Genomic DNA, 22,964 nt, shown 5'->3' on the forward strand with positions numbered 1-22,964 from the left:
CCCACGGGCTGCTTCTAGCTGTTGCACCAGAGAAAGCAGCGCTGTGGGTGGGGAGGGCCTGGGGGCCAATTCCGAAGGATGGTGGGGTAGGGAGGACTCTTCCAGTAAATCCAGCCACAGCAGTAAAAGGATATATATATAATTTTTTTTTTAATGGCTTTGGCTTTATCGCATGAAGCAGGCACCCTCTCATTTAAAGGCACAGAGTCTTCTCTTCTGCCCCACCTCACTGGCCTCTTGGAATCTAGTCCTGAATTCCAAGGGGATTACTGCAAGGCAGCAGTCTCAGACCTGGGGCTTGGAAGCGCTGCAGAGACCAGGTAGCGGGGCAAGGCTTTGCTCTCCTGTGAGCATCAGACACCCAAGGCCAAGGCCCAGACTAGCCTCTGAAGCTACAGGTCAGAGTCTGGGTGTAGGAGGCAACTGCGATGGTCCCTGAGAGTGGACAGTCCAGGTCCCCCAGGGCAGACCCCAGCTGGGTGCTCAGTGTTCCAGATCCCTGGGCAGCGTGAAGTCCCTGAAGCTGTAGAAGGAGATGTCTCCATGATCCACCAGGGCAAAAATCAGAGGGACATCCCCACTCTGGTAGGACAACCGCTTGAGGGTGCAGAGGTCTGGGACCAGCTCATCAGATCTGCAAGAATCAAGGTTAGACTGAGACCTGCCTGGCAGAGCCCACCCATGAGTTTGGGAAGCCAACCCTCCTAAGCTCCCAGGGAAGGCTGATGTATGACAGGAGTTGCGGGGAACGAGAAGCCTGGCCCCGGGCTCTCCTGTCTGCAAACCACATGGCTCTGATTCTTCAAGTAACACCCAGGCCCCTGGTAGGGTAAGGAGCCTGGGAATAGTGAGGGTCTTGCCTCTCTTTTAGCCCGGAAACCCCTCGTTCACATCCTTCTGCTGGCTGAGCCTGGTACTGAAGTAGCCCAGAAGAGAAGCTACTCGAAAAGGACAGGAGTGAGAGCTGAGGATGAGGAAGCTTGGGTTCCCGTAGCACTAACTGGCGGTGTGACCTCTCTGGACCACTGGTTCTTCTCAGGGACTGACAGATTAGCGGGGGCGGGGCATGGAGGGGACATCCACGTGGTTCACAAGAGGACTCGCAGCTGCGCTCACTGGTCTCATACCCGCTAATGCACAGCCGGACATAGGGCTTGCCAGGGTTATTCTTTCGGAAGGTGGCCACGGCGTCAGCCTGGTAGACATCAAAGCTGATCTCCAAGCCCCCAGGCTTCTCCAGCAGCCTGAGGACATAATGAGAAACCTTAGGAGACAGGGGCACTCCTCTCGCACCTTTTCTTTCCATACCACCTTTTTCCTCCCCCCGTTTCAGGGAGCAGCCTCCTCCAGGGAGACTAAGGAGGGGCAGTGACCCTATCTCAGAACCAGTGGGATAAATCATCAATCTACTTGGCTCTTACTCCTGCAGACACACATGAGTATTATTACCAGGGTAGGGGCCCCTGAAATGATCCCCCAGCTCATGCCCAACCTCAGGAGTCAAATCCCAGCTGCCAACTCCTGCTGGTGCCCCAAGTACTATAGAGGTGGGCACAACCTGGAGACTCACCGGGCACCTCCATCAGCAAGGTGTGTCGTCTGCAGCACAGAGATCTGCTGAAGGACCATGGCTACAAGGATGGTGAAAACAAGGCACTCATGAGGAGAATCAACCATCCAGACCCCCTGACATCTCTCAATCTGCCATCTTGTTCGGGGTTGCCAGATTTAGCAGGTTTTTTTTTTTTTTTAAAGTACAGGTATGTCTCATGCATGGAGAAGGAAATAGCAACCCACTCCAGTATTCTTGCCTGGAGAATTCCATGGACAGAGGAGTCTGGTGAGCTCCAGTCATGGGGTCGCAAAGAGTTGGACACAACTGGGCGACCAACACATGTCTCATGCAATATCTGAAACATACTTATACTAAAAAAACAGTTATCTGAAATTCAAATTTAACTGCTCTGGCAACCCCATTCTTGTTCCTTACAATGCACCACATTCCCATAAGGATTGTAGTCCTGAATTCATTAGCACTGTTCTTGCCTTATTCTCTACTCTTAACATGTAGGGTATATAGGAGATCCTTTCATTTGGTCAACATATTGCCCCCTTGTTCCCCTCTAACAGAGGTGGAAGAGCAGGGGACCACAGCCATCCACATGCATCTCGTTATGATTTTAAGGATACGGTTGTAGTTTACATTCCTCCTCGCCTCTCCTTGGGCACTGACCAGGCTGTTTCTAAACCTTCCCACGAGCCTCTTTGCTGCTTCCCGCAGTGGACGATCCCTGTGGGTTCCACTCCACCCACCGCTCTCTCCTTCATCTTCCTTAAGCCTCCATCAGCTGCAGTCAATGCACGCCACTTTTAAAGGCATGTGATTCCTCAGCTGCCCATGGCCTATGGCAGGGTGATGTGGTACCTGGGGAGTCGGCCTGACCGGGACTCAGCAAGGGGGTGACAGGCTGGTCCCACAGGTGTGGGGGCCGGCTCTGGGTCTTCTGCAGGTGCCGCCTCTGCAGCAGCTGCTTGTACTCCCGCCAGCTGGAGCAGCGCTGCACCTGGGGGTCAGCATTCACATCCTCGCAGAAGTGTTGGGCCTCTGCCTGCCGCTCCCGTTCCCGCCGAGACAGCTTCTCCTTCCGCTGGTTGAGCCTCTGGCACCAGGACTCGGCGTCTGTCTCCCGTCCAGCCACGTTGGCCGGGAGCAGCTCAGGGGCGGGGGCAAGCAGGAGAGTATGGCGGCTGTCTGCAGCCATGTTGGGGAAGGAGATCTGCTCAAAGTTCCAGCGGGGCTTACAAGCCCCCATAACCCCGTCTTCTATTTTGCCATTCTCTGGGCTGCATTGTGCCCCCTCCCTGCCCAGACCAGGGCAGGGTTCCAGGGACCCCAGCAGCTGAAGGGGGCCTATGGGGCTCTTTACAGGGTTTGACTCCTGGGGTTTCTCCTCTGGGCGGCAGCTGTTGTGGTTCTGGGGAGGTGGGCTGCAAGCTGCTGGGCTCTCAGGTGTTCCATCCATCCCCTGCAGGGGGTTCTGCAGGGCCTTGGGCTTCTTATTAATAGACCTGAGGGACGTGGGGAGGAAACGCAGTCCATCTGCTCCTGACTGCTGAGGTGCACGTGACCCCCACAAGCCATACTGCCTCCCTGAGCCCCTGCAGGAGCCGCCCCAGCCCAACTCTTAAGCCCAGGCATTCTCCAAGGTCCCGAACACCAGCACTTCCACAGAACTCTCCCTGTGGGGTGGCCACGTGGGGAGCATTACTGAGAGCTGGAGCTTCTCCTCTTCCTCTTGCCCTCCAGGCACTGGGCACTGCTGTCCAAGTTCAGCTGCCGCTCGTACGGGGACAGGACGGAGCTGTGGGTGAGAATGGGGTAGGGGGTGGGCAACTGATCCACCTCCTCAGTCTGGTGCTCCCCTTGGAATGTGTGAGGGACTGGCCCAGACTAAGTCAGCGGGCCAGGGCTAGAACCGTAACCAAGGGCAGGAGCCCCAGGCAGACCCCACACAGAGTAACGGGGGCAGACACAGGGGCCTCCCTGCGCATCTATGTCCAGGCCTCTGGGTCTCATCAGTGGTACCTTTGAACAGAGGTTCCCTGACATCAGAGCTCCTGCAGAGCCAGCAATAAATAACACTGGTGAGAAAAGTCAGGAGAACTGGAAAACTTGGAAAATAAAGGAAAATGAAAATAAAACCCAATGGATACCAAGGTAACATTCTGTTTCCTACAAACACACATATTGACTGTCTTTCTCCATATCTTTCTCTGTCAAAAATGACACTGTACTAATATACAGCTGTTTGGTCCTTTTTATACTCAACAATATATTATGGCCCTTTATTCTTCCCCGCCATGATTTTTTCTTATGGCTGTGAGGCTGTACTGTCCATTACAGTAGCCCTAGATACAAGGGGCTATTTAAGTTAAACTTAAATCTATTAAAATTAAAAATTCCACACAGGCCAAATATACTGGACAACACAGACATTGAATATTTTTGTCTACAGAAAGTCCTATCAGATAGTGCTGATCTAAGGGATAAACTCTAATCTGTGTGACCACGTTTTCCCTGTTTGGCTTATAGGAGGTTTCCAAGATCACTGATTTTGCAAAGTGATGGTGTTTTGTGTAAGCTCCCCTAAACACAAGTTCTGTGGGGTAGTGCTTTTGTTCTCTGCTATTCTTCAGCAGCCAGCACCCAGTAAGCAGTCAGTGTTGTGCTTAGTCGCTGGGGACTAGGATAAATTCGAGGGAAATAAACAGGGATTTACCTTGGTTGGAATCGTCGAACCACATAGCCGAGTCTCTTCAGGTGGCTGAAGACCTCAAAAAGACAAACCAGAAGTCAGACATCCACTTATGAAAACAAACTGTTCTCCACACAGAAGCCATTCACCACACCCCCAGATTCCAAACCCTGGTACTGGCAGGACCATACTGTCTAATAAACACCCTCCCCACACTGAGGTCTCAAGTCTCTGAGTTCCTGTCTCTCACTGGCCTTACCCTGGGCACAAATGACAGCAGTTTCTTGATTTAAATGCAAATCCCAAAAAGCTGATAGCTGATGGACCAGGGAAAAAACTATAAGCCAAAATATTTTGACAAAAGCTGTCACAAGTGAAGCTCCTGACTACAATACAGACAAGACAAACAGAAGGAGATGGACATCCTGCTGCCCCACAACACTTCCAAAGATGGGTGGGTTTTGGATGAACTGCATGTTCCTCCGTGTGGCCCTGCATCCGTATATGAGCAATGTATGCAGGTATGCCCCAGCTTGCTTGATCTCTCAGTAGCATTCAACGCAGCCAAGCACTTCCTCCTGAAAAGACCTTGTGGTCTCTCTGATGCCCCCTCTCCTGGTCTTCTCCGCTGCTGGACACTCCTCACATCCGTTATCTTCCCCCTGATCTCCTCATATTAGAGTGCCCCAGATTTCAGACACAGGCCTCTACTCTGGCCACACCTCCCTACAGCCTGGTGGAGCCTGAAATATCCATGCCATCAAGATCTCCACATTTATGTCTCTAGCCTTGTGCCCCTCCTCCTCTGTGTTTTTCCTGGCACTCAACTCTGAAGTCAACCATCCATTTGCTTTCTTACCTATATATTACCCAAGTGCCACCCCTAGGAATAAGCCCTTGTCAGTCTTGGAGCCTCAGCACGTGGCTCTGTGTCCAGCACCTTGTTGTTTAGTCACTAAGTTGTGTCTGATTCTTTTGTGACCCCATGGACTGTAGCCCGCCAGGCTCCTTCTGTCCATGGGATTTCCCAGGCAAGAATACAAGAGTGGGTTGCAGTTTCCTTCTCCAGGGGACCTACCCGGTTGATTCAGAGTCTCCTGCATTGGCAGGTGGGTTCTTTACCACTGAGCCGCCAGGGAAGCTCTTGTAGGTTCTTATAAAGGGTGGCTGATACCTGGTACTGCAGGAAAGTCACTGTGTCCTCGGTCAGCAGCAGCTGGTAGGCCTCTTGGATAGACAGCGGAAGGTCTTGGTGGAAGAGCTGGATGGAGCCCTGAAAGTGCAGCCCACAGCTCAGCTTGTGAACCCTCCCTGTGGTGGCACGGCCAAGGGAGCAAATTCCCCATTCTGCTATCTGCATGCTACACCTCACACCCATCACGGCAAGAATCAGGCCGGCCAGGAAGGGGCGCGGGGAGAGGGAGGCAGCGTCACTAACAGACTGGAAAGCCTGCTCCCTGCGTGACATTCTTGTCAACTGCTCCAGAAAGCAGATTACAAGCCCCCGCCCCCACCCGAATACTCGGTTGTAGACACCTTTTCCCTGAGTAGAAACGCCCTTCCGGTTCCTTGGTCACAATCCCCTCTCCACTCTCCCAGGGGCCCCACTCACACACTCCAGGAGATACAAGGCCTCTTCTGGATGAAGCCGCTGCCGGCCCTGCTCTGAGAAGCCCATGGTCTGCCAGAATTTACCCTGCGGGGGACCCAGAGCACTGTCATGAAGGAGTCCGGGAAGGCAGAGGAGGCGGGTCCCCGGTCCCTGAGCCCCGCCGCTCACCGCAGGAGACTTCAACTCCACGAAGCCTTCTTCTGGTTTCCACTCGGCGGCCACCAAACTACCCCTGGCGAGGAGCAGGGAGAGGGGTCCGTCTCAAACCCACCGGATCAGACTTACCGGGTCCAGCAGCCCAGCCCGCCCCGGCTCCGCCCCCGCCCCGGCCCGCCCCTCTCACAGGCGCTCCACGCGCTCCTCGGCCAGCAGCTGCCAGAGCTCCTGGCGGCACAAGCGCAGCCGCTCGGCCTGGGCCTCCGAGCCGTCAGGGAGGAAGTCCTTGGGGCCATGCGAGCGCTGGGGCAGCTTCTGGGACCGGGAACGTGCGGCGAAGAGCTCCGGGGCACTGGAGGAGAAAGGGCCGCGGCGTTAGCGCCGCGCAATCGGGGCCGCTCAGCCCAGGCTGGGGATCCCCGGCTCGGGTGCCCCGGGCTCTCTCCCGCGCCTACCCCACGGCCACGGCTCCTCCCCCCCACCCCCACTCTCCACCCCCCACCCCCAGGCCCGGCCACGCGGCACCTGAGCACGCGCCCGGCCGGAACCTCCACGGAGGCCGACTCGGGCTCGGGATCCATCGGGTGGGGCTGGCCGACGCTGCGCGCGCACCGCCCCGCCCCAGCCCCCCCCGCCCCGCCCACCTCCGGGAGTCCGCGCGGCCCTAGCGCGCGCGTGTTCCACCGCCGCTCCCCGGGTCTCCGGTCCACCCACCTGCTTCCCACCTTCCTGGGTGTCCTGGGTCCTAGCGCCCGACGACAAATATGCGCCGCGATTACTAGGGGACGGAGAGCTTGCTAGTTTCTGGATTTGTAGGAGCCCCGCCTGCCTCTGGGGCTCCTCTCTAGTAGTTCTCGAGGAGACTCGCGTTTGAAAGCGTCGTATGAAGAGTTATAAGGGTGACCCTCCCCTCCGCAACCCCGGACTGCCTAGTCCGCACCACCCAGGCTGGACCGGGAGGAAGGAGGGGTTAGAGAAGGGAGAACGCTGGGTTCCCCAATTCGGCTTCGCACACTGAGGGTCACCACGGGCCTCCAGGTGTAGGCTAGGGGAGCCAGCAGTTCCTTCAGGTCCTTCTGTTGGGTCCCTGCCTGGGGGCTCGGGAAGCCGGGCTTCCAGGACTTGGGGGAGCGGCGGGAGGCGCTGTCCGACCCACGGCGGTGCTGAAGCGCCACCCCAGCCGGTCGTTAGCGCCTCCCGGAGCCTGGGGTCTCCGCCGCCGCCGCCTCGGGCCGTCCCCACACGGCCCGCTAGGTGGCACCATCGCTCCGACCAGGGGCCGTCGGCCTGTGACCGGGTCGCGGGCGGAGGTCGCTGCGGGAGTCCCGGGAAGGACGAGGGGCGAGGAAGAAGAAAAGGGGGGTTCCCAAGTGGGATTCCTGGGTCTCGATTCCCAGTTCCCATCATATCTCGTCCTCTCTCGCACCCCGTCATACACAGGGTGTCTCTCCCGTCCGTCTGAACTCCAGAGCCTCAGGTCGCGCGCCCGGGCTCCAGTCAGGATGCCGAGGCTCGCTCTCTAGTCCCCGCCCCCCGTCCCCGCCCGCACCGCTTCACCTGGACGCATGCGCAGACGCTAGGGCCCGGGGAGGTGGGGCGGGGCCTCGCACGGATCGGGGCGGGGCCCCGCGCGGATCGGGGCGGGGCCGCAGGCTCTGACTGACAGCCCAGCTGCGCGGCCGGGACAGTCCCTCCGCTCCCGATCCGGTGGGAGGGAGGGGGGAGGGGCGGGATTTCCTGCGGGAGGCGCCGAGCCGGCCTTGGAAAAGGAGGAGAAAAAGTGGGGGGGGGGCAGTGGGAGCCGCCGTCCAGGGGGCCAGGGACCGAGCAGGACCGGCCGGACCCCCGGCGGGGCGGCTGGGAAAGGTGAGACTGCGGGGCCTGATCTGGGGGTCAGCACCCTTGAGGGCGGGCACAAAGTAACTTTTCTTGCGAGGTCCGCGGGCGTCTTCATCCGTCGGGTCCTTCTGTCCTCCTCGCGCCAGTACACCGTCTCCCTGCATCAATCCCTCCGGGCGCTTGGCCCTCCGGTCCTTCTCGCCGCTTTGTTCCCCGGTCGGCCTGGGCTGGGCTGGGTTGGGGGGTTGCGCGGCGCTGGACTGGCATTCCGGGGGGCGGGGGAGCCAGCCCGACCCCATGCACTGCCAGGGGCGCCCTCCCCCAATGTCGGGCCGCGGGCTTTGAGCTGGAGTGCCATCTGGTTTGGGCTTGGGACTTCTGGGGAGTAAGAGAACCCCAGCTAGGGCCCCAGGCCTGCCGCGAGTCTCATGCCACGGGACTCGGGCAACAAATTCTCGGCCACTGAGAAACTGACGTAAGCTTTTCTAAAGTGAAGTCGGGGCTCTGGGGCTCAGATTCAGGCTTGGGAGGGCGGACAGCCCCATTTAGCAGCAGTACCCCAGCTCTCATCTCTGTTCTCTGCCCGGCTGCTTCTGCATCCTGCACTAGGGTGAGGATGGGTCAGCAACAGGTGCTGTAAAGCCTCACTGTCCTGCAGGCAGACCCTCCGCCAGAGACGGGGGGCCATAGCTCCCCACTCCACCTTCTGAATTCATAAAGAGCCCTGGGGCTAGGGCTTCCGGTGATCAGGGCAGAGCCTAGATGGGGAGGGGTGATCCCTGCCAGTCCTCCTGTGCCTGACCCTCCCAGGCCCCACCTTCTGGCCCACCACTTGTCTGTGGGTGTCAGAGCCTCAGGCTGTGGAGAACAGGCTGCTGGCCCGACCTGCCCCCGTGTGTCGTGCTGCCAGGGCCCCTCCTGCCCAGAGTTGAGGTACTGCCAGGTGCCCTGGGGCCTCGGTGACTCAGCCTCCCCCTCCCAGAGCACCCCCTCCCCCCCTCCCAATACTCCTCTCATGCATGGCAGCTCCCTCCCACTTAGAGTGGCTCAGCCTCTCCCTTGACTTAGAAGGGCAGCCAGGGTAACTTGGGGGCTCCCTGGAAGCTCTGTCCTGTTCTTTCTCTGAGCCCTGCTTCTGGGACCCTTACAGACTCCGACCCAGCCTTCAGCAGACCCTCAGTGGATCACACCTTTTCCAGACCCCCGAGACCTGGCCGCCCCTGCTGCCCAAGGCACGAGGGAATGCTGGCTTCTCTCTGGGTGAGCACCGGTGCTCCTGAGCCGTGTTGGGAAGATTGGCGCCCCCAGTCCCGGCCCACCCCTGGGCTGTCGGAAGCTGCAAGCTGATATCTGTCCAGATTTCCACACAGCCTCCACCCCCTCAGAGATCAGCTTTCCTGCTTGTGGCGGCAGCTCACGAAGCACCTTGAAGGAGTACCCGTCAACGCCTACCAAGAAGCCCACTGCCTGGGACACCAGACACACTCTCCCCCCACCGGATGCCCGGCCCTTTGGGATGGCACCCTGACATCTCGGCTTAGACCAGTTTCCCTGCCTCTGCCCCGGACCCCTGAGCCCAGAGTCCAGCCCAGGGACCAGGAAGGATGGGTCGAGAACAGGACCTGATCCTCGCTGTCAAGAATGGAGATGTGACTGGTGTGCAGAAACTGGTGGCTAAGGTCAAGGCCACAAAGACAAGTGAGTACTTGGTGGGGTGACTGTCTACCTGAGACCCTCCTCTGGGTGCCAGGCTGTAGAGAGAGGCCTGGGGGGAGTGGTCACTCTGATCTGGGAACTTGGGGTGGGAGTGCCTCAATGTGGGAACATCAGAGAGGAAGTTGGGTCCCCCTTGCCGTGTATACTTAAGCAAATCTCTTAACCTCTCTGGGCCTCAGTTTCCTCACCTGTAAAGTAAAAGGATTGAAGTACATTCATTCTAGTTTGGGGGGAGTGTCTACTGTGTGCCAGGCTCTGTTCTATGCTCTGAGCTCTAGCAGTGAACAAAACCAACCCAAATTTCTGCCCTTGTGGAGTTGCCTTCAGCAGGTGGTTTTTCCAGCATGTTCTTTGGAGCCAAAGTGTTTCTGGGAGTGGGTTGGGAAAGACTGAATAGGTAGCGCTCCACCCCTGACCCCTCAGTCCAACCAGAGCATCTCTGTGTTTTTATCAATTTGATGACAACATTTGTAAGATAGCTTTTTTATTATTATTTAATCACAGCAGTGGGACACGTTTATCGTGGGCTCCTCTGAGTGTAAGATAGCTTTTTTTACAGGGAATTCTGCCCAAAAGAGGGGTTTTCCTGATAGCTCAGCTGGTAAAGAATCTGCCTGCGATGCAGGAGACCCCGGTTTGATTCCTGGGTCGGAAAGATCTTCTGGAGAAGGGATAAGCTACCCATTCCAGTATTCTTGGGCTTCCCTGGTGGCTCAGCTGGTAAAGAATCCACCTGCAATGCGGGAGACCTGGGTTTGGATCCCTGGGTTGGGAAGATCCCCTGGAGAAGGGGAAGGCTTCCCACTCCAGTATTCTGGCCTGGAAAATTCCATGGACTGTATAGTCCATAGGGTCGCAAAGAGTCAGTTACGACTGAGCAACTTTCACTTTCTGCTTAAAACAAAGTTCACATTATCTAACCGGTTATTGAAGCCTACTGGAGGGTGTGTGTCCAAAGTTAATTTCCTGAGAGAGAGAGGTCTCTCTGCAGCCTGGGGTCTCTAGTCGATGGGGCTGTGAGAGCTCCGTGTACAGGTGGCCACACCTGACTTCCAGCTCCTGAGTAACTCTGCAATGAGATCCCCCCCACCCCCAACCAAGAAGAGTAGACCTCTGGGCTTCAGGGCAAGCTCCCTGGACTGTCCCAGGAGGACGCTGGACTTGTCCCCTGAGTTCCTCGACCAGCAGGGACAGGAGGGGAGAGAGGATCCTCCTCAAGTGCTGGGGCTCTAGCCCCAAGACACAGCTTGGCCCCTGCACAGGAAGGAGTCCCCCGGGCTACCTGAAGATGTCTAATTATCCCCACCCACACCTGGGAGTATGGGTGCCCAGAGAAAGGATTTTAAGGGCCTGGGAGTTGTGCACATGTGTGAGTGCCCCCACTTCCACACCAGGGCAGGACACCCAGGTTGTCGGGAGATGGAGTTGGAGAGGGTGTTCTCTGTGCCCTGGGGAAGTGGGTGCAGGGTGAGCCCAATAAGGGGAAGGTGCCAAGGAGGGCCCTAGAGACCCAAGAGTGGGAGCCACTCCCCTCTTCCCCACACCTCGGTGTTGTTTTTGGCGATCTGCCCAGTGGGGCCTTGGCCTCGTAGCCCTGGGGCCTCAAAATGAGGCCCTCAGGGAGGCAAGTGGCTGGAAGCTGGTGGCGGGAACTTTGCAGCTGGGGTCCTAGGCTTTGGGAAGGCCCCCGGTGCTCAGGGGGGAGTGTCTGTGGGGGAAGATGACCATTCGCCCACAGACATAGAGTCATAGGGATAGAGGCTATGCACAGGCATAGAGTCATAGGGTCCTGGGACTCCCTGTCTCTCTGGGACTCCCTGTCTCTCTGGGACTCCCTGTCTCCTCCTCTCGGAGGACTGGGAAAACTGGCGACAAAAAGGAGATCCAAAGTGACCTTTGCAGACCCTAGGGTTCTTCCCTCGTGGCTCAGTTGGTAAAGTTTCTGCCTGTAAGACTGGAGACGTGGGTTTGATCGCTGGGTCTGGAAGATCCCCTGGAGAAGCAAACGGTAACCCACTCCAGTATTCTTGCCTGGAGAATCCCACAGACAGAGGAGCCTGGGAGGCTACTGTCCATGGGGCCATACTGTAGTTGCCTCTATTCTCTGTGAGACAGGTACTTCTATATCCACTTATAGATAAGGAAACTGACACTCAGAGAGGGTTAGTGATTTGCCCAAGGTCACACAGCAGTGGCGTGGCAGATCACACCACAAGCTACCGCACTCGGCTGTCTGTCAGAATCACCCAGGGATTGTTCTGAAAGTGCCAACTCCCTGGTCTCCCCCAGAATTACAGAATCATCACAGACAGCCCGGGACTTTGCAGAATCATAAAGTTCTTCAGGTGATTCTGAAGCAGCTCTCAGAAGGGAGGGGCTGCGGGCTCCTGCTCCATACCCAGAAGGGTGAAGGGAACTGCCGGAAGGGAGGCGTCAAGGGCTCCCTCTTTCCCCTCTGGGCGGTGGCTCGAGCTTCCTGGCTGTCCAAAGAGGGGTGCGCCCTGAGCCTCCTCTGTTGGGTACCAGGTCACTGGGGGACTGGCCCTCCCTGCCCACCTGGGTCCTCAGGGAGCATGCGCCTGGGAGGAGAGGTCGACCGATGCCCGGGCCTGGCCTCCACCCTTCCTCCCTCCTCCCTGCTCTGAGCTGTCCCCTTCTCCGACCAGAGGAAATGGAGCGGGCTGGGGGTGGCCCGCTGAGCTCACATCCTCCGCCGAGCCTAAATCAGGAGTGCGACCCTTCCACTCCCAGAACCCAGGCCTGGGAAGAAGGTGGTGGCGCAGGGGAAGTGCCTGGAGCTGCTGCCAGGAACCTAGGACCCTCCGCCCTCCCCACCAAGGTCCCCAGCCCAGTCACTCGGAGCCTCTCCCCCACCGCCTTTCCGGCCATTGTTCTGGAAAAAAAAAAAAAAACAGAGTCACCCAGGCTGGCCCTGCCCTTGTTCCCGTCACGTTGTCCTGCCACTCCCCGGAGGGGCTGCCTCTTGGCCACCCGGGACCATCCAGGCAGGCAGCAGGTGGAGGGACTTCCCTGTATTGACCGCCTTGCCCTTAGCGAGGCTCAGAGAGGTCCCAGGGCTGGCCAAGGTCACACAGCTGGGCAGAGGGAGAAGAATTTGAACCATGCGCTTCCTGCTCCTCGGGCCTCTGTTCTGTCCACTGCGCTGAGCGGTTCTGTGTGACGAGGACTTTTCAAGGGGGCTGCCGGATGGCTGGGAGCAGCCTCCCCCACCTCGCGGCTTCGTCACACTTCGGCTCTTACCTTTTCGGTGCAGCGCCATTCGGCTCAGCCCTGAACGTAGCTGTCCCCCCTCTCCCTGTCCTGTGCGCCTCCTCACTGCACGCTTGGTCCCTCCCTATTGGAATGAGGCCCTGTCTTGCTGGGGTATTCAGGGGCCCACCGGGGCCTGGGGGGCAGGCCTGGACCAGCATGCTTGGCACCGTGCCTGGCTGGGTTGAGCCAGGCCTCCTCCTCCTCCTTCCCGGCAGGGGTGGGTTCCAGTGGGAGGCAGGGACCGCCTGTGACAGCACTCTCCTCTCCCTGAGGACCGCTGCCCCCCTCCTCCCGCGCCCTGGCTCACCCGTGGAGCACGCCTGCATGAACCCTGTCCCCGAGAGGGGACTGATCCGGTGTCCTACCCCTGCCCTGGGGCATGGAGCTGTCTGCCAGGAGCTCGTGGGGTGCAGAGTCTGCAATTCCTCCCCTGACAGGGGCCAGTTGGGGGAATGGTACCAGCTTTCACTGGAGACACCGCATCGCGGGAGTACGGGCTAATGTGTAAGGAGCGCTAAATGCTGATAGCTCCTGTCTTTCACGAGGGTCAGGCGTTGTACTCACAACCCTCGTGCGTGGCTTCTATGATCAGCCCGTTTTACAGATGAGAACCCTGAACCAAAGAGGTTAAGTGACTTTCTGTAGATCACACAGCGAGTGCCTGGCAGAGCCGGGACAGGGTGTGGGTCTGCATGATGCCACCTTCCCCTCTAGCTCCACTCAAGGATGCCCTCTGGGCCGGGCACGTGGCCCTTGGGTCCAGCCCTGGCATCCGCCCTCTCACCCTCAAGCTTCGGGCTCCTCTCTCTTCTCTCTCAGCCCCCTCGGCCCCGTGGAACAATGAGACTGGCTCCTCGGCCCATTCAGGCAGGAATGCTAACCATGCACTCGTGGGCCTGTCCTTTGAGGGCACAGCAGGCTGGGGGGGGGCCCCCATCTCCACCCCCTTCGACTATAAACAAGTGGGGCTGGGGACCCGGGGAAGCCAGGCCACTGCAGCAGCTCCCTGCAGTCGGTGCCCTCCAGCTGATGGGCCAGGGTGAAGGGCCACAGGGACCAGACAGCTTGGCGGGCCATGGGACAGGTGCTTTTCTGCACTCCGAGAGGTCAGCGGGAGCCGAGCAGTGGGCAGGAGGGACCCTGGGTCGGGGTGGGTAGGGGTGCCCTGACACCTCTGCTCTAACCCCCAGAGCTCCTCGGCTCCACAAAGCGGCTCAATGTCAACTACCAGGATGCTGATGGGTGAGTGAGAGCCCCCTCAATCCCTCTTGAAAACCGCGTGGTGGGGGAAGGGCGGGGAAGGATCAGGGGCCTGGAGTCCCTTTCCCTCTCAAACCCGGCCCTGGAAGCATGTTCGCTGAGCGCTCTGGCCCATCTGCCTGCATGCCTGCCTGTGAGGCTGTCCCTGAGTGCGGGGAGGGGGCCTCACTGAGGGGCCTCCTTGGGTCCGATTCCTGCTGGGCCCCATTTTCTCCCTGGAGAGTAGGAGCCCTGGGGCTCCTGCTCCCACAGCCCCCTCCCCTGGGCCCGCTGAGGGGGAGGCCAGACAAACAGGCCTCTCAGCCCAGACACTAAGCCCTTTCATGCCGCAGCCCAGCAGCTCTGCGCTCCCACGGCACGGCTGGCAGGGTGTGTGTGTGTCGAGGTGGGGGCGGTGCGGGGGGGCAGCCACAGTGGGCAAGTAACTCAGCCACGCCAGCCCCCAGGATGAGTCTGCCCTGGAAGACCAGGATTTCGGGGGTGGAGACTGCTGCCTGACACCCCTGACCTGTGTCCCACCACGCCAGCTTTTCGGCTCTCCACCATGCCGCCCTGGGGGGCAGCCTGGAACTCATCGCCCTGCTGCTGGAGGCTCAGGCCACCGTGGATATCAAGGACAGCAATGGTGAGAACCTAGGCACGCCCCACCCCAGACCCTGGGGTCAGCATGCCCCTGCCACATCACAGCAGTGCCAAGGGATGTGGGCGTGGCTTCTCAGAGCTTGCAGATGCTGGACCTCGTCAGTCTTCACAGCCTACTGGGGTCGTGGGTGGTACTGAGAGCCCATTATCCAGCTGGGGAAGTTGAGGTTACAAGGCCACCAGATCCTCTGTGGTGGGCACAGTGGCCTTCTGGCTTCAGCCCAGCCTCTTCCTGGCCACATCCAGCTTCCTCTGGGTCTTCTCCCCTCCAGCCGGGCTCAGTTCTTTCCCCTGACCCCAGGCCGTCCCAGGACCTCCCTCAGAAAATGTCCCCTCCTGCAGGCATGCGCCCACTGCACTACGCGGCCTGGCAGGGCCGCCTGGAGCCCGTGAGGCTGCTGCTGCGCGCCTCTGCAGCCGTGAACGCCGCCTCGCTGGACGGGCAGATCCCACTGCACCTGGCTGCACAGTATGGACACTACGAAGTGGTGCGTGAGCCTGCCAGCCTACGGGGCGCTGGGGCTGGGGGCAGGGGCCGGCACAGGGGGCCCGGCCAGATGAGACCCTCACCCGGCTCCCCTTACCCCAGTCAGAAATGCTCCTCCAGCATCAGTCCAACCCATGCCTGGTCAACAAGGCCAAGAAGACACCCTTGGACCTGGCCTGTGAGTTTGGACGGCTCAAGGTGAGGCCTGCTGCCCTTGGGGTACTGGGTTCTGGGCGTGCGTGGGGTCTCCGGGGGGAGGCCCTACCCAAGTGCCGGTTGCCACAGGTGGCCCAGCTGTTATTGAACAGCCACTTATGCGTGGCCCTGCTGGAGGGGGAGGCCAAGGACCCATGTGACCCCAACTACACCACACCCCTGCACTTGGCTGCCAAGAATGGCCACAGAGAGGTCATCAGGTACCCACCGGGGCTCCCCCAGCTTCCTCCTCTTCCTATGGGACTGTTAACGTCCCCTCAATGCCCTGCCCCACTACCCCCTTCACCCTTGCTCTGGATCGCTCTCCCAACCCCCAGCGATCAGCTTCTTCTCCTTCCGTACCCGCTGCCCCCCACGCCAGTCACTTGCCCTCCCGTCTGCAGGCAGCTCCTGAGAGCCGGGATTGAGATCAACCGCCAGACCAAAACAGGCACAGCGCTCCACGAGGCCGCGCTGTACGGCAAGACTGAGGTGGTGCGGCTGCTCCTGGAGGTGGGTGTGGACCCCTGGTCACCCCACATGTGTATACAGGTCTCCGCCGGGTGCTGGATCCAAGACTGGCTGGGGAGGCAAGAGGAGTGTCCTGCATGGGTTAGGGCACAAGTGGTTGGAAAGCAGATAGATGTGGTTCGAGCTCCAGTTCTGCCTTTCACTGGCTGAGTGTTGAGCTCATCCCAGAACAAATTTGAGCTTCCATTTCCTTGTGTAAAATATGAAAACAGTAGCTACTTCCTGGGTAGCTGTGGGAATTGGGAGAAGCGGCCAACCCGGTGCTCAGCACAGGCTGACCCCGCTCTGTGTGCCTAGGGAGGGGTGGATGTGAACATTCGGAACACGTATAACCAGACGGCGCTGGACATTGTGAACCAGTTCACCACCTCCCAGGCCAGCCGGGAGATTAAGCAGCTCCTGCGGGGTGCGTGTGGTGGGGAGAAGACCCAGCCCAGGGGCTTCAGAGCCACTCCAGAGGGTCCCCGGGAGTGGAAGAGGAGCGGATGTCACATTCCTGGGGCTGGCCGGGGGGATGCTGTGGGGATGAAGGGGCAGGGACCTGGGGGAGGGTCATAAAGGGGACTGGAGAGGTGGGAAAATGCCCTGGGAACCCTCAAATGACACCTGTCCTCTTCCTTGTCTCAGAGGCCTCAGGGATCCTGAAGGTCCGGGCGCTCAAGGATTTCTGGAACCTCCACGACCCCACTGCCCTCAACATCCGGGCAGGGGACGTCATCACGGTGAGGACCCGAAGCAGGCGTTCCTCTGAGAACACAATTGGTTGCTGTCACTTACTTGGGCACCTGCTGTGGATCAGGCTCTGTGTTAAGGTCTTTATTTGCACGATCTCATTGAATTCTTTCCCATCTAAGTAAGGTAGGCGTTCTTATCACTTCCTTTTTTAGAGCTGACAGAATTGAGGCTTAAAAGAATTAAAGTGATTTGTCCAGAGTCACAAGCTAGCCTGCAGTGGAGCTGGGGTCTGAACCCAGGCTGACTCCAGACTCTTTGTTTGCCCTGGAGGCAACCCGGGGATTGGGCTGGATGCTGGTAGGGGCAGGACTATAGGCCCACTTGAGCATCAGGGGGTGCTCCCTGTGGGGAGGAGAGGAGCTGGACCATGGCTGCAGGCTGGCCACTTGGCGCAGGAAGTGACCATGCCCCCCTGCCCATCTGCCACAGGTGCTTGAGCAGCACCCAGACGGCCGCTGGAAGGGCCACATCCACGAGAGCCAGAGGGGTACCGACCGTGTGGGCTACTTTCCCCCGGGCATCGTCGAGGTGGTCAGCAAGCGGGTGGGTGTCTTGGCGCCCCGCCTCCCCTCTGTGCCCACCCCCCTGCGCCCAGGCTTCTCCAGGACACCGCAGCCCCCTGCCGAGGAGCCCCTGCACCCCCTCACCTATGGCCAGCTGCCCCGGGTGGGCCTCAGCCCAGACAGCCCAGGTATGTCCTCTCCGGGAGCGGGTATGGCGATGCTGGGCACCGGCGTGAGCGTCTGGCTCTGGCCAGCCAGCTGTGGGTGGGGCCCACCGGGGTTCTGACCGCTTGGCTCCTGCCCCCGCAGCAGGTGACAGGAACAGCGTGGGCAGTGAGGGCAGCGTGGGCAGCATCCGCAGTGCTGGCAGCGGGCAGAGCTCCGAGGGCACCAACGGCCACAGCACCGGCCTCCTTATCGAGAATGCCCAGGTGGGTGGGGGGTGGGGGGCTCTTGGGACCAGGGCTGAACCCCTTCTCCTCCCCTTCCCCTGCCTCCCACTGCCAGTTCCCCAAACAAGAGACATCGCCTTCCTATCTCCAGCCGCTGCCCTCTGCCGGAGATGACCAGGTGCCTCCAGGACTACAGCCCGCGTCCCTAGCAGGTAGGAAGGGAGGTGGGGGTCTGGGTGGGTCAGGAGAGATGCAGGTGGGGGTGCCGAGGACCTGGCACCCCTGCATCCTGCCATCCTAAATGCATTTCTCTCCGTCCTCAAAGACAACCCGAACCACCGCCCTCTGGCCAACTATCGCTCGGGGGAGCAGCACTTCACCCAGGACGTGAGGCCTGAGCAGCTGCTGGAGGGGAAGGTGTGACCTCCACCGGGGAGGTGGCCATGGGCCCAGAGGAGGGGGCAGGATGGGCCTCAGGGTGGACTTGAGTTCCTGTTCGGACCAGGCCCTGGGCGGGGGCTGCGATCAATGGCGGGACTGTGGCCTTGGCACTCAGCCCCCTCCCCCAGCAGGCTCAGCGCCATTAATGGCACCCCCTCCCCCCAACTTGCAGGATGCTCAGGCCATTCATAACTGGCTGAGCGAGTTCCAGCTGGAGGGCTACACTGCCCACTTTCTGCAGGCCGGCTACGACGTGCCAACTATCAGCCGCATGACGCCCGAGGTTGGTGCCACAGCGGGAGGGCAGGGCAGGAACCCGTGGCCAGGGGAGGGGGCCTGACGGCACGACTTTGTGTGGCAGGACCTGACAGCCATCGGGGTGACCAAGCCTGGGCACAGGAAGAAGATTGCCTCGGAGATCGCCCAGCTGAGCATCGCCGAGTGGTTGCCCAACTACATCCCGGTGAGTGGGTGGCAGGCACAGGCTCCCACCGCTGGCTGAGCCCTCCTGGCTTGGGGGCCAATGGTGCGGCTCTTGCAGGCGGACCTGCTAGAGTGGCTGTGCGCCCTGGGGCTGCCTCAGTACCACAAGCAGCTGGTGAGCAGTGGCTACGACTCCATGGGGCTGGTGGCTGACCTCACCTGGGAGGAGCTGCAGGAGATCGGCGTCAACAAGCTCGGTGAGGACCGCCCTGGGCCTTCTGGCTGGGCCTCCGTGTGCCTCCGAGGGCCCCCAAGATGTTTCGTGCTCAGGAGGGATGAGGGGCACCCTCTCCAGCCCCAGCTCACCCTGCCGCCTCTATCCTCCTGCTCTCAGGTCATCAGAAGAAGCTCATGCTGGGGGTGAAGCGGCTGGCTGAGCTCCGGCGGGGCCTACTGCAGGGGGAGTCCCCAGGGGAAGGTGGCCGCCGGCTGGCCAGGGGCCCGGAACTGATGGCCATTGAGGGGCTGGAGAACGGGGACGGGCCCCCTGCGGCCAGCCCACGCCTCCTCACCTTCCAGGGCAGCGAGCTAAGCCCGGAGCTCCAGGCGGCCATGGCAGGGGGCAGCCCTGAGCCACTCCCCCTGCCCCCTGCCCGCTCCCCAAGCCAGGAGAGCATTGGGGCCCGCTCACGGGGGTCCGGCCACTCGCAGGAACAGCCTGCCCCTCAGCCCAGTGGCGGGGACCCCAACACCCCACAGGAGAGGAATCTTCCAGAGGGCACAGAGCGGCCCCCAAAACTCTGTTCCCCACTTCCCAGCCAAGGGCCCCCGCCTTACGTCTTCATGTACCCCCAGGCCTCACCCTCTAGCCCAGCCCCTGGGCCGCCTCCGGGTGCTCCCCGGGCCTTCTCCTACTTGGCTGGCCCCCCGGCCACTCCTCCGGACCCCCCGCGGCCCAAGCGCCGGTCCCACAGCCTGAGCCGCCCCGGCCCGGCTGAGGGGGAGGCCGACGGGGAGGCCGAAGGGCCAGTGGATAGTGCCCTGGGCAGCTACGCCACCCTCACTCGGCGACCAGGACGCAGCACCCTCGCCCGGACCAGCCCCAGCCCGACCCCAACGCGGGGGGCTCCCCGCAGCCAGTCCTTTGCCCTCCGGGCTCGCCGCAAAGGCCCCCCGCCCCCACCCCCCAAGCGCCTCAGCTCCGTCTCTGGCTCTGCCCCGGAGCCCCCACCACCGGATGGAAGCCCGGGGCCCAAGGAAGGGGCCGCGGGGCCCCGGAGGCGAACACTGAGTGAACCCACAGGCCCCTCGGAGCCCCCCAGCCCGCCTACCCCGGCCGGTGCCGCATCAGACACGGAGGAGGAGGACCCCGGGCCAGAGGGGACACCCCCGTCTAGGGGCAGCTCAGGGGAAGGGCTCCCCTTTGCGGAGGAGGGGAACCTGACTATCAAACAGCGGCCCAAGCCGGCGGGACCCCCACCCCGGGAGACGCTGGTGCCCGCCGGCCTTGACTTCAACCTCACAGAGTCAGACACTGTTAAACGGAGGCCCAAGTGCCGGGAGAGGGGGCCACTGCAGACAGCACTCCTGGCCTTCGGAGTGGCGGGTGCCACGCCCAACACCCCTGCCCCCCAGCCCTCGCAGACCCCCAGCGAGTCCTCCGCGGCCTCTCCCAGCCCTCCCCGGCCTGACCCAAGCAGCCTTCCCACCCCCGGAGTTCCAGCCCCTCTCTCCCCCAGCCTCCCGGCCCAGCCCCTCGGGCCCACCCTGGAAAATATTCAGCGGCCTGGGGAGACGGAGCCCCCGGCTGCCCCCACTGCCCTCATCAAGGTGCCTGGAGCAGGTATGAAGCCGGGGCTTGCAGGGAGAGGGTGGTGTGGGCAGGGCCTGTGTCCGGCTCAGCTGAGTCACAAGCCAATCTCTTTGTCTCTGCAGGAACAGCCCCCAAGCCTGTGTCGGTGGCCTGCACCCAGCTGGCATTTTCTGGCCCTAAGCTGGCTCCCCGGCTAGGCCCCCGCCCGGTGCCCCCTCCAAGGCCGGAGAGCACGGGGGCCGCAGGCCCGGGCCGGGCCCAGCAGAGACTGGAGCAGACCAGCTCGTCCCTGGCAGCTGCACTGCGAGCCGCGGAGAAGAGCATTGGCGCTGAGGAGCGAGAGGGGTGAGGGTGCTGGGAGAACGGGAAACTTAAGAGCAGCTCCTCCCAACCCCCCGAGTCCTTCCCCCAAGGTCTGGGCATGATGGGGAGGGGACATCGGTGTCATGGCAATCAGACCCTCAGGCTTGGGGGGGGGTCCCCATGGGGAGGGGTCACCCAGATCTGGCCTGCAGGCAAGTGGCACTTAAGAGGCATGCGAGCTTGGACGTCACTTCTGTGAACCCCAGCGCCTCTGTGGGAGGAAGGGTCCGTGACTCCCGTGACCTTGGGAAGTTGTGAGAAACGGGACAAGATGCACGCCCAGTGCTCGCCCCAGCCAGGCCCTGTGCCCAGGGCCAGCAGGGTGCAGACTGCTGGCTCGTCTGACCTGGCCCTTCCCTGCCACAGCACCCCCGGCGCCTCCACCAAGCACATCCTAGATGATATCAGCACCATGTTCGATGCCCTGGCTGACCAGCTGGATGCTATGCTGGACTGAGCCGGACCTGCCAGCAGCCTTCGGCAGTGCCTACCGCCACCTCCCACAGTGCCCACCGCCCTTCCCTCCCCAGCGCAGAAGACACCCCCACCGCCCAAGCGGGGTCCCTCCTGCCACCCCCAGCCTGCGGCCGTCCCCACAGCAGCCCCGTGCAGAGCGGAGGGGACTTTTCAGAACCTGACGTCTCAGCAAAGCCCCCCAACCCCACCCCAAGCGTGTAATCTGAGGGGAGGACCTTGCTTCTCGGACAGGGACCCTGGTAAGAGCTTCCTGTCCTGGAAGAATGGTGGCCAGGCTTCTGGGGTGCCTTCTTTGTACCCCACCACCTCCCCAGTGTCTCAAGTGCCTGTGCCAAGGTCCCCTGGCCACCCACCATGCGGTCCTGGAACCCTGAGAGGCTAGAGGCGGCAGGGCATCTGGCCCGGCCCCCACAGGTGCACACAGGACGTGTCAAGGGCCAGGGGCCTGCTCTCACCATCAGCAGCACCTAGGCAGCCTCAGGCCCTGCCCCTGCCTGCCCTCAGCGAGGCAAAGCTGTCTGTGGCGGGGCTGGTGGGATTAACAGGTCCCTCGAACAGATCCCCAGAGTCCAAACGTTTCCAACTGTAAATGTTATTTTTTAAGCAGAGAGAAATGCATATATTTTAAATGGAATTTATTCTATCTATAACTGCCTGTGAGGACACAGTGGGGGAGGGGCTTCAGACCACAGGGAAAGCACACACTGCCTGCCTGGGGATGCAAGCCTGACATGCCTGGCCCAGGCCCCAACTCTGTAAGCATTTAACCTCTTCCCCCAACTAACACCAATAAAAGTGTCATTCCACAAGACCGTGCTGTGTGTGTTTGGATGTGCGCCGTAAACCTCTGAGCCCAGGGGTCGCGCCTGAGCCCGACCTGAGTGGCCCCCCACAATGTAGAGGGTGGGGAGAAGGCCTGGGCCCCCCCCAACTCACCTTCAGGGAGGGGATCCCTCACTGGCCCGACCCTTGGGTGGGCCCCTTCGTGGCTGCCTCAGGGACCAGCCACAGGTTTTGCTTCAGGAGTTTATAAGTTTTAATACAAACCAGTCTGTATTCATTCCCAAAAGGCTCATTTCCAGTAAAAAATATACACCAGTAAAAACATTCTCACAGGGTAATTGGGGCTGAGGCTGGAAGGAGGTCCCGGGCCATGCCTCCAGGACTGGCTCCATGGTCTGCCCAAGGGCGGCCCAGGAGGATGTTCTCGAGCCACGTTGGGGCTCAGCTCCGTCTTTGGGCCCCAGCGTGCGGCCCCCACAGAGGAGGAGCGGGCTCTGCCCCAGGAAGACAGGATGAAGAGGGCCCGGGGAGGGCGCCCTGCCGTCCCAGCCTCCAGTGGCGCCCTGGAGGACCGCCAGCACATCCCAGAACTGCCCTCCCACCAGATGCCCCACGGTCCACGGCTCTGCCCAAAGGCCAGGCGGCACTTGGTCAGGGGGCCCTGGAGGGGGGCAGCCCACAGGTGGAGGGGGCCGAGGGCCCCTCTGCTAAGCACACGAGGTCATACAATCAAGAGCCCGGGGGTCTCCCCATGGCAAGGAAGAGCCAGACGGTCCTGGACGGAGGCTGCAGCTCCACATCTCCGCAGGAAGCCCCGGGACGGGGACCACAGCCGGGTCTGACACTGGGAGCTGGGCCTCCAGGGCCACGCGGCGCAGGAGCAAACCCTGAAACGTTCATGATATCAACTCCGCAGAAGCAGAAATGGGTGCGGCTTCAGCCCCAGAGACCATGGCAACTATGGCCGCCATGGCCAGCAGCTCAGAAGGGAGAGTTCATGCCCAGCTTAGTTTCAAACTGCAGCTTCTGTCGCTTCTGGTAGCGGACGCGGACCCTGGTGGGGTGGA

The 22,964-nt window shown here is 60.9% G+C and overlaps 3 protein-coding genes across 13 annotated transcripts in view; 1 reads left to right on the plus strand and 2 right to left on the minus strand.

Moving 5' to 3' along the window:
- Nucleotides 1-133: 133 nt before the first annotated feature.
- TSEN54 (tRNA splicing endonuclease subunit 54) lies at nt 134-6,711 on the minus strand. Its single transcript, XM_069543945.1, has 11 exons — nt 6,550-6,711; nt 6,212-6,376; nt 6,037-6,100; nt 5,869-5,952; nt 5,431-5,529; nt 4,281-4,333; nt 3,270-3,362; nt 2,426-3,069; nt 1,571-1,631; nt 1,128-1,244; nt 134-634 (listed from the first exon to the last, which is right to left on the minus strand). The coding sequence occupies exons 1-11, from the start codon at nt 6,603-6,605 to the stop codon at nt 484-486; spliced, it is 1,587 nt and encodes a 528-aa protein (XP_069400046.1). The 5' UTR covers nt 6,606-6,711; the 3' UTR covers nt 134-483.
- Nucleotides 6,712-7,753: 1,042 nt separating this feature from the next.
- Nucleotides 7,754-21,923, plus strand: CASKIN2 (CASK interacting protein 2). Of its 2 annotated transcripts, none has more exons than XM_069543957.1 (20): nt 7,754-7,890; nt 9,014-9,561; nt 14,043-14,094; nt 14,640-14,737; nt 15,097-15,242; nt 15,344-15,439; nt 15,527-15,657; nt 15,841-15,949; nt 16,265-16,373; nt 16,595-16,689; nt 17,132-17,393; nt 17,515-17,636; nt 17,749-17,809; nt 17,923-18,014; nt 18,211-18,321; nt 18,400-18,501; nt 18,580-18,718; nt 18,856-20,304; nt 20,397-20,619; nt 21,004-21,923. In XM_069543957.1, exons 2-20 carry the CDS (start codon nt 9,468-9,470, stop codon nt 21,092-21,094), a joined length of 3,582 nt encoding a protein of 1,193 aa, XP_069400058.1. In that variant the 5' UTR covers nt 7,754-7,890; nt 9,014-9,467; the 3' UTR covers nt 21,095-21,923. The 2 variants fall into 2 exon arrangements, with proteins under 2 accessions (XP_069400058.1, XP_069400059.1); XM_069543958.1 differs by having other exon boundaries at nt 7,811-7,890; nt 9,063-9,561.
- The window catches only part of TMEM94 (transmembrane protein 94), a 35,694-nt gene continuing 34,464 nt past the window's right edge, over nt 21,735-22,964 (minus strand). For all 10 annotated transcript variants that reach the window (XM_069543948.1, XM_069543953.1, XM_069543956.1 and 7 more), the window contains one exon: nt 21,735-22,951. In XM_069543948.1, coding sequence (XP_069400049.1) covers nt 22,879-22,951 — 73 coding nt within the window. In that variant the 3' untranslated portion in view covers nt 21,735-22,878. The remainder of the gene's footprint in view (nt 22,952-22,964) is intronic.

Source organism: Ovis canadensis, chromosome 11, assembly GCF_042477335.2.
Source record: "Ovis canadensis isolate MfBH-ARS-UI-01 breed Bighorn chromosome 11, ARS-UI_OviCan_v2, whole genome shotgun sequence".
NCBI classification, from domain to species: Eukaryota; Metazoa; Chordata; class Mammalia; order Artiodactyla; family Bovidae; genus Ovis; species Ovis canadensis.

Bases quoted from the DNA above. Each gene is read 5' to 3' on its own strand.
- TSEN54 (XM_069543945.1), bottom strand. From the start codon at position 6,605: ATGGATCCCGAGCCCGAGTCGGCCTCCGTGGAGGTTCCGGCCGGGCGC. The intron at 4,334-5,430 runs GTATCAGCCACC...TGTCTTTTTGAG, and splicing joins TGACTTTCCTGCAGTACCAG to GTCTTCAGCCACCTGAAGAG. The intron at 3,363-4,280 runs GTAAATCCCTGT...TCTCACCCACAG, and splicing joins GTTCGACGATTCCAACCAAG to CTCCGTCCTGTCCCCGTACG.
- CASKIN2 (XM_069543957.1), top strand. From the start codon at position 9,468: ATGGGTCGAGAACAGGACCTGATCCTCGCTGTCAAGAATGGAGATGTG. The intron at 9,562-14,042 runs GTGAGTACTTGG...TCTAACCCCCAG, and splicing joins GGTCAAGGCCACAAAGACAA to AGCTCCTCGGCTCCACAAAG. The intron at 17,810-17,922 runs GTAGGAAGGGAG...CCGTCCTCAAAG, and splicing joins ACAGCCCGCGTCCCTAGCAG to ACAACCCGAACCACCGCCCT.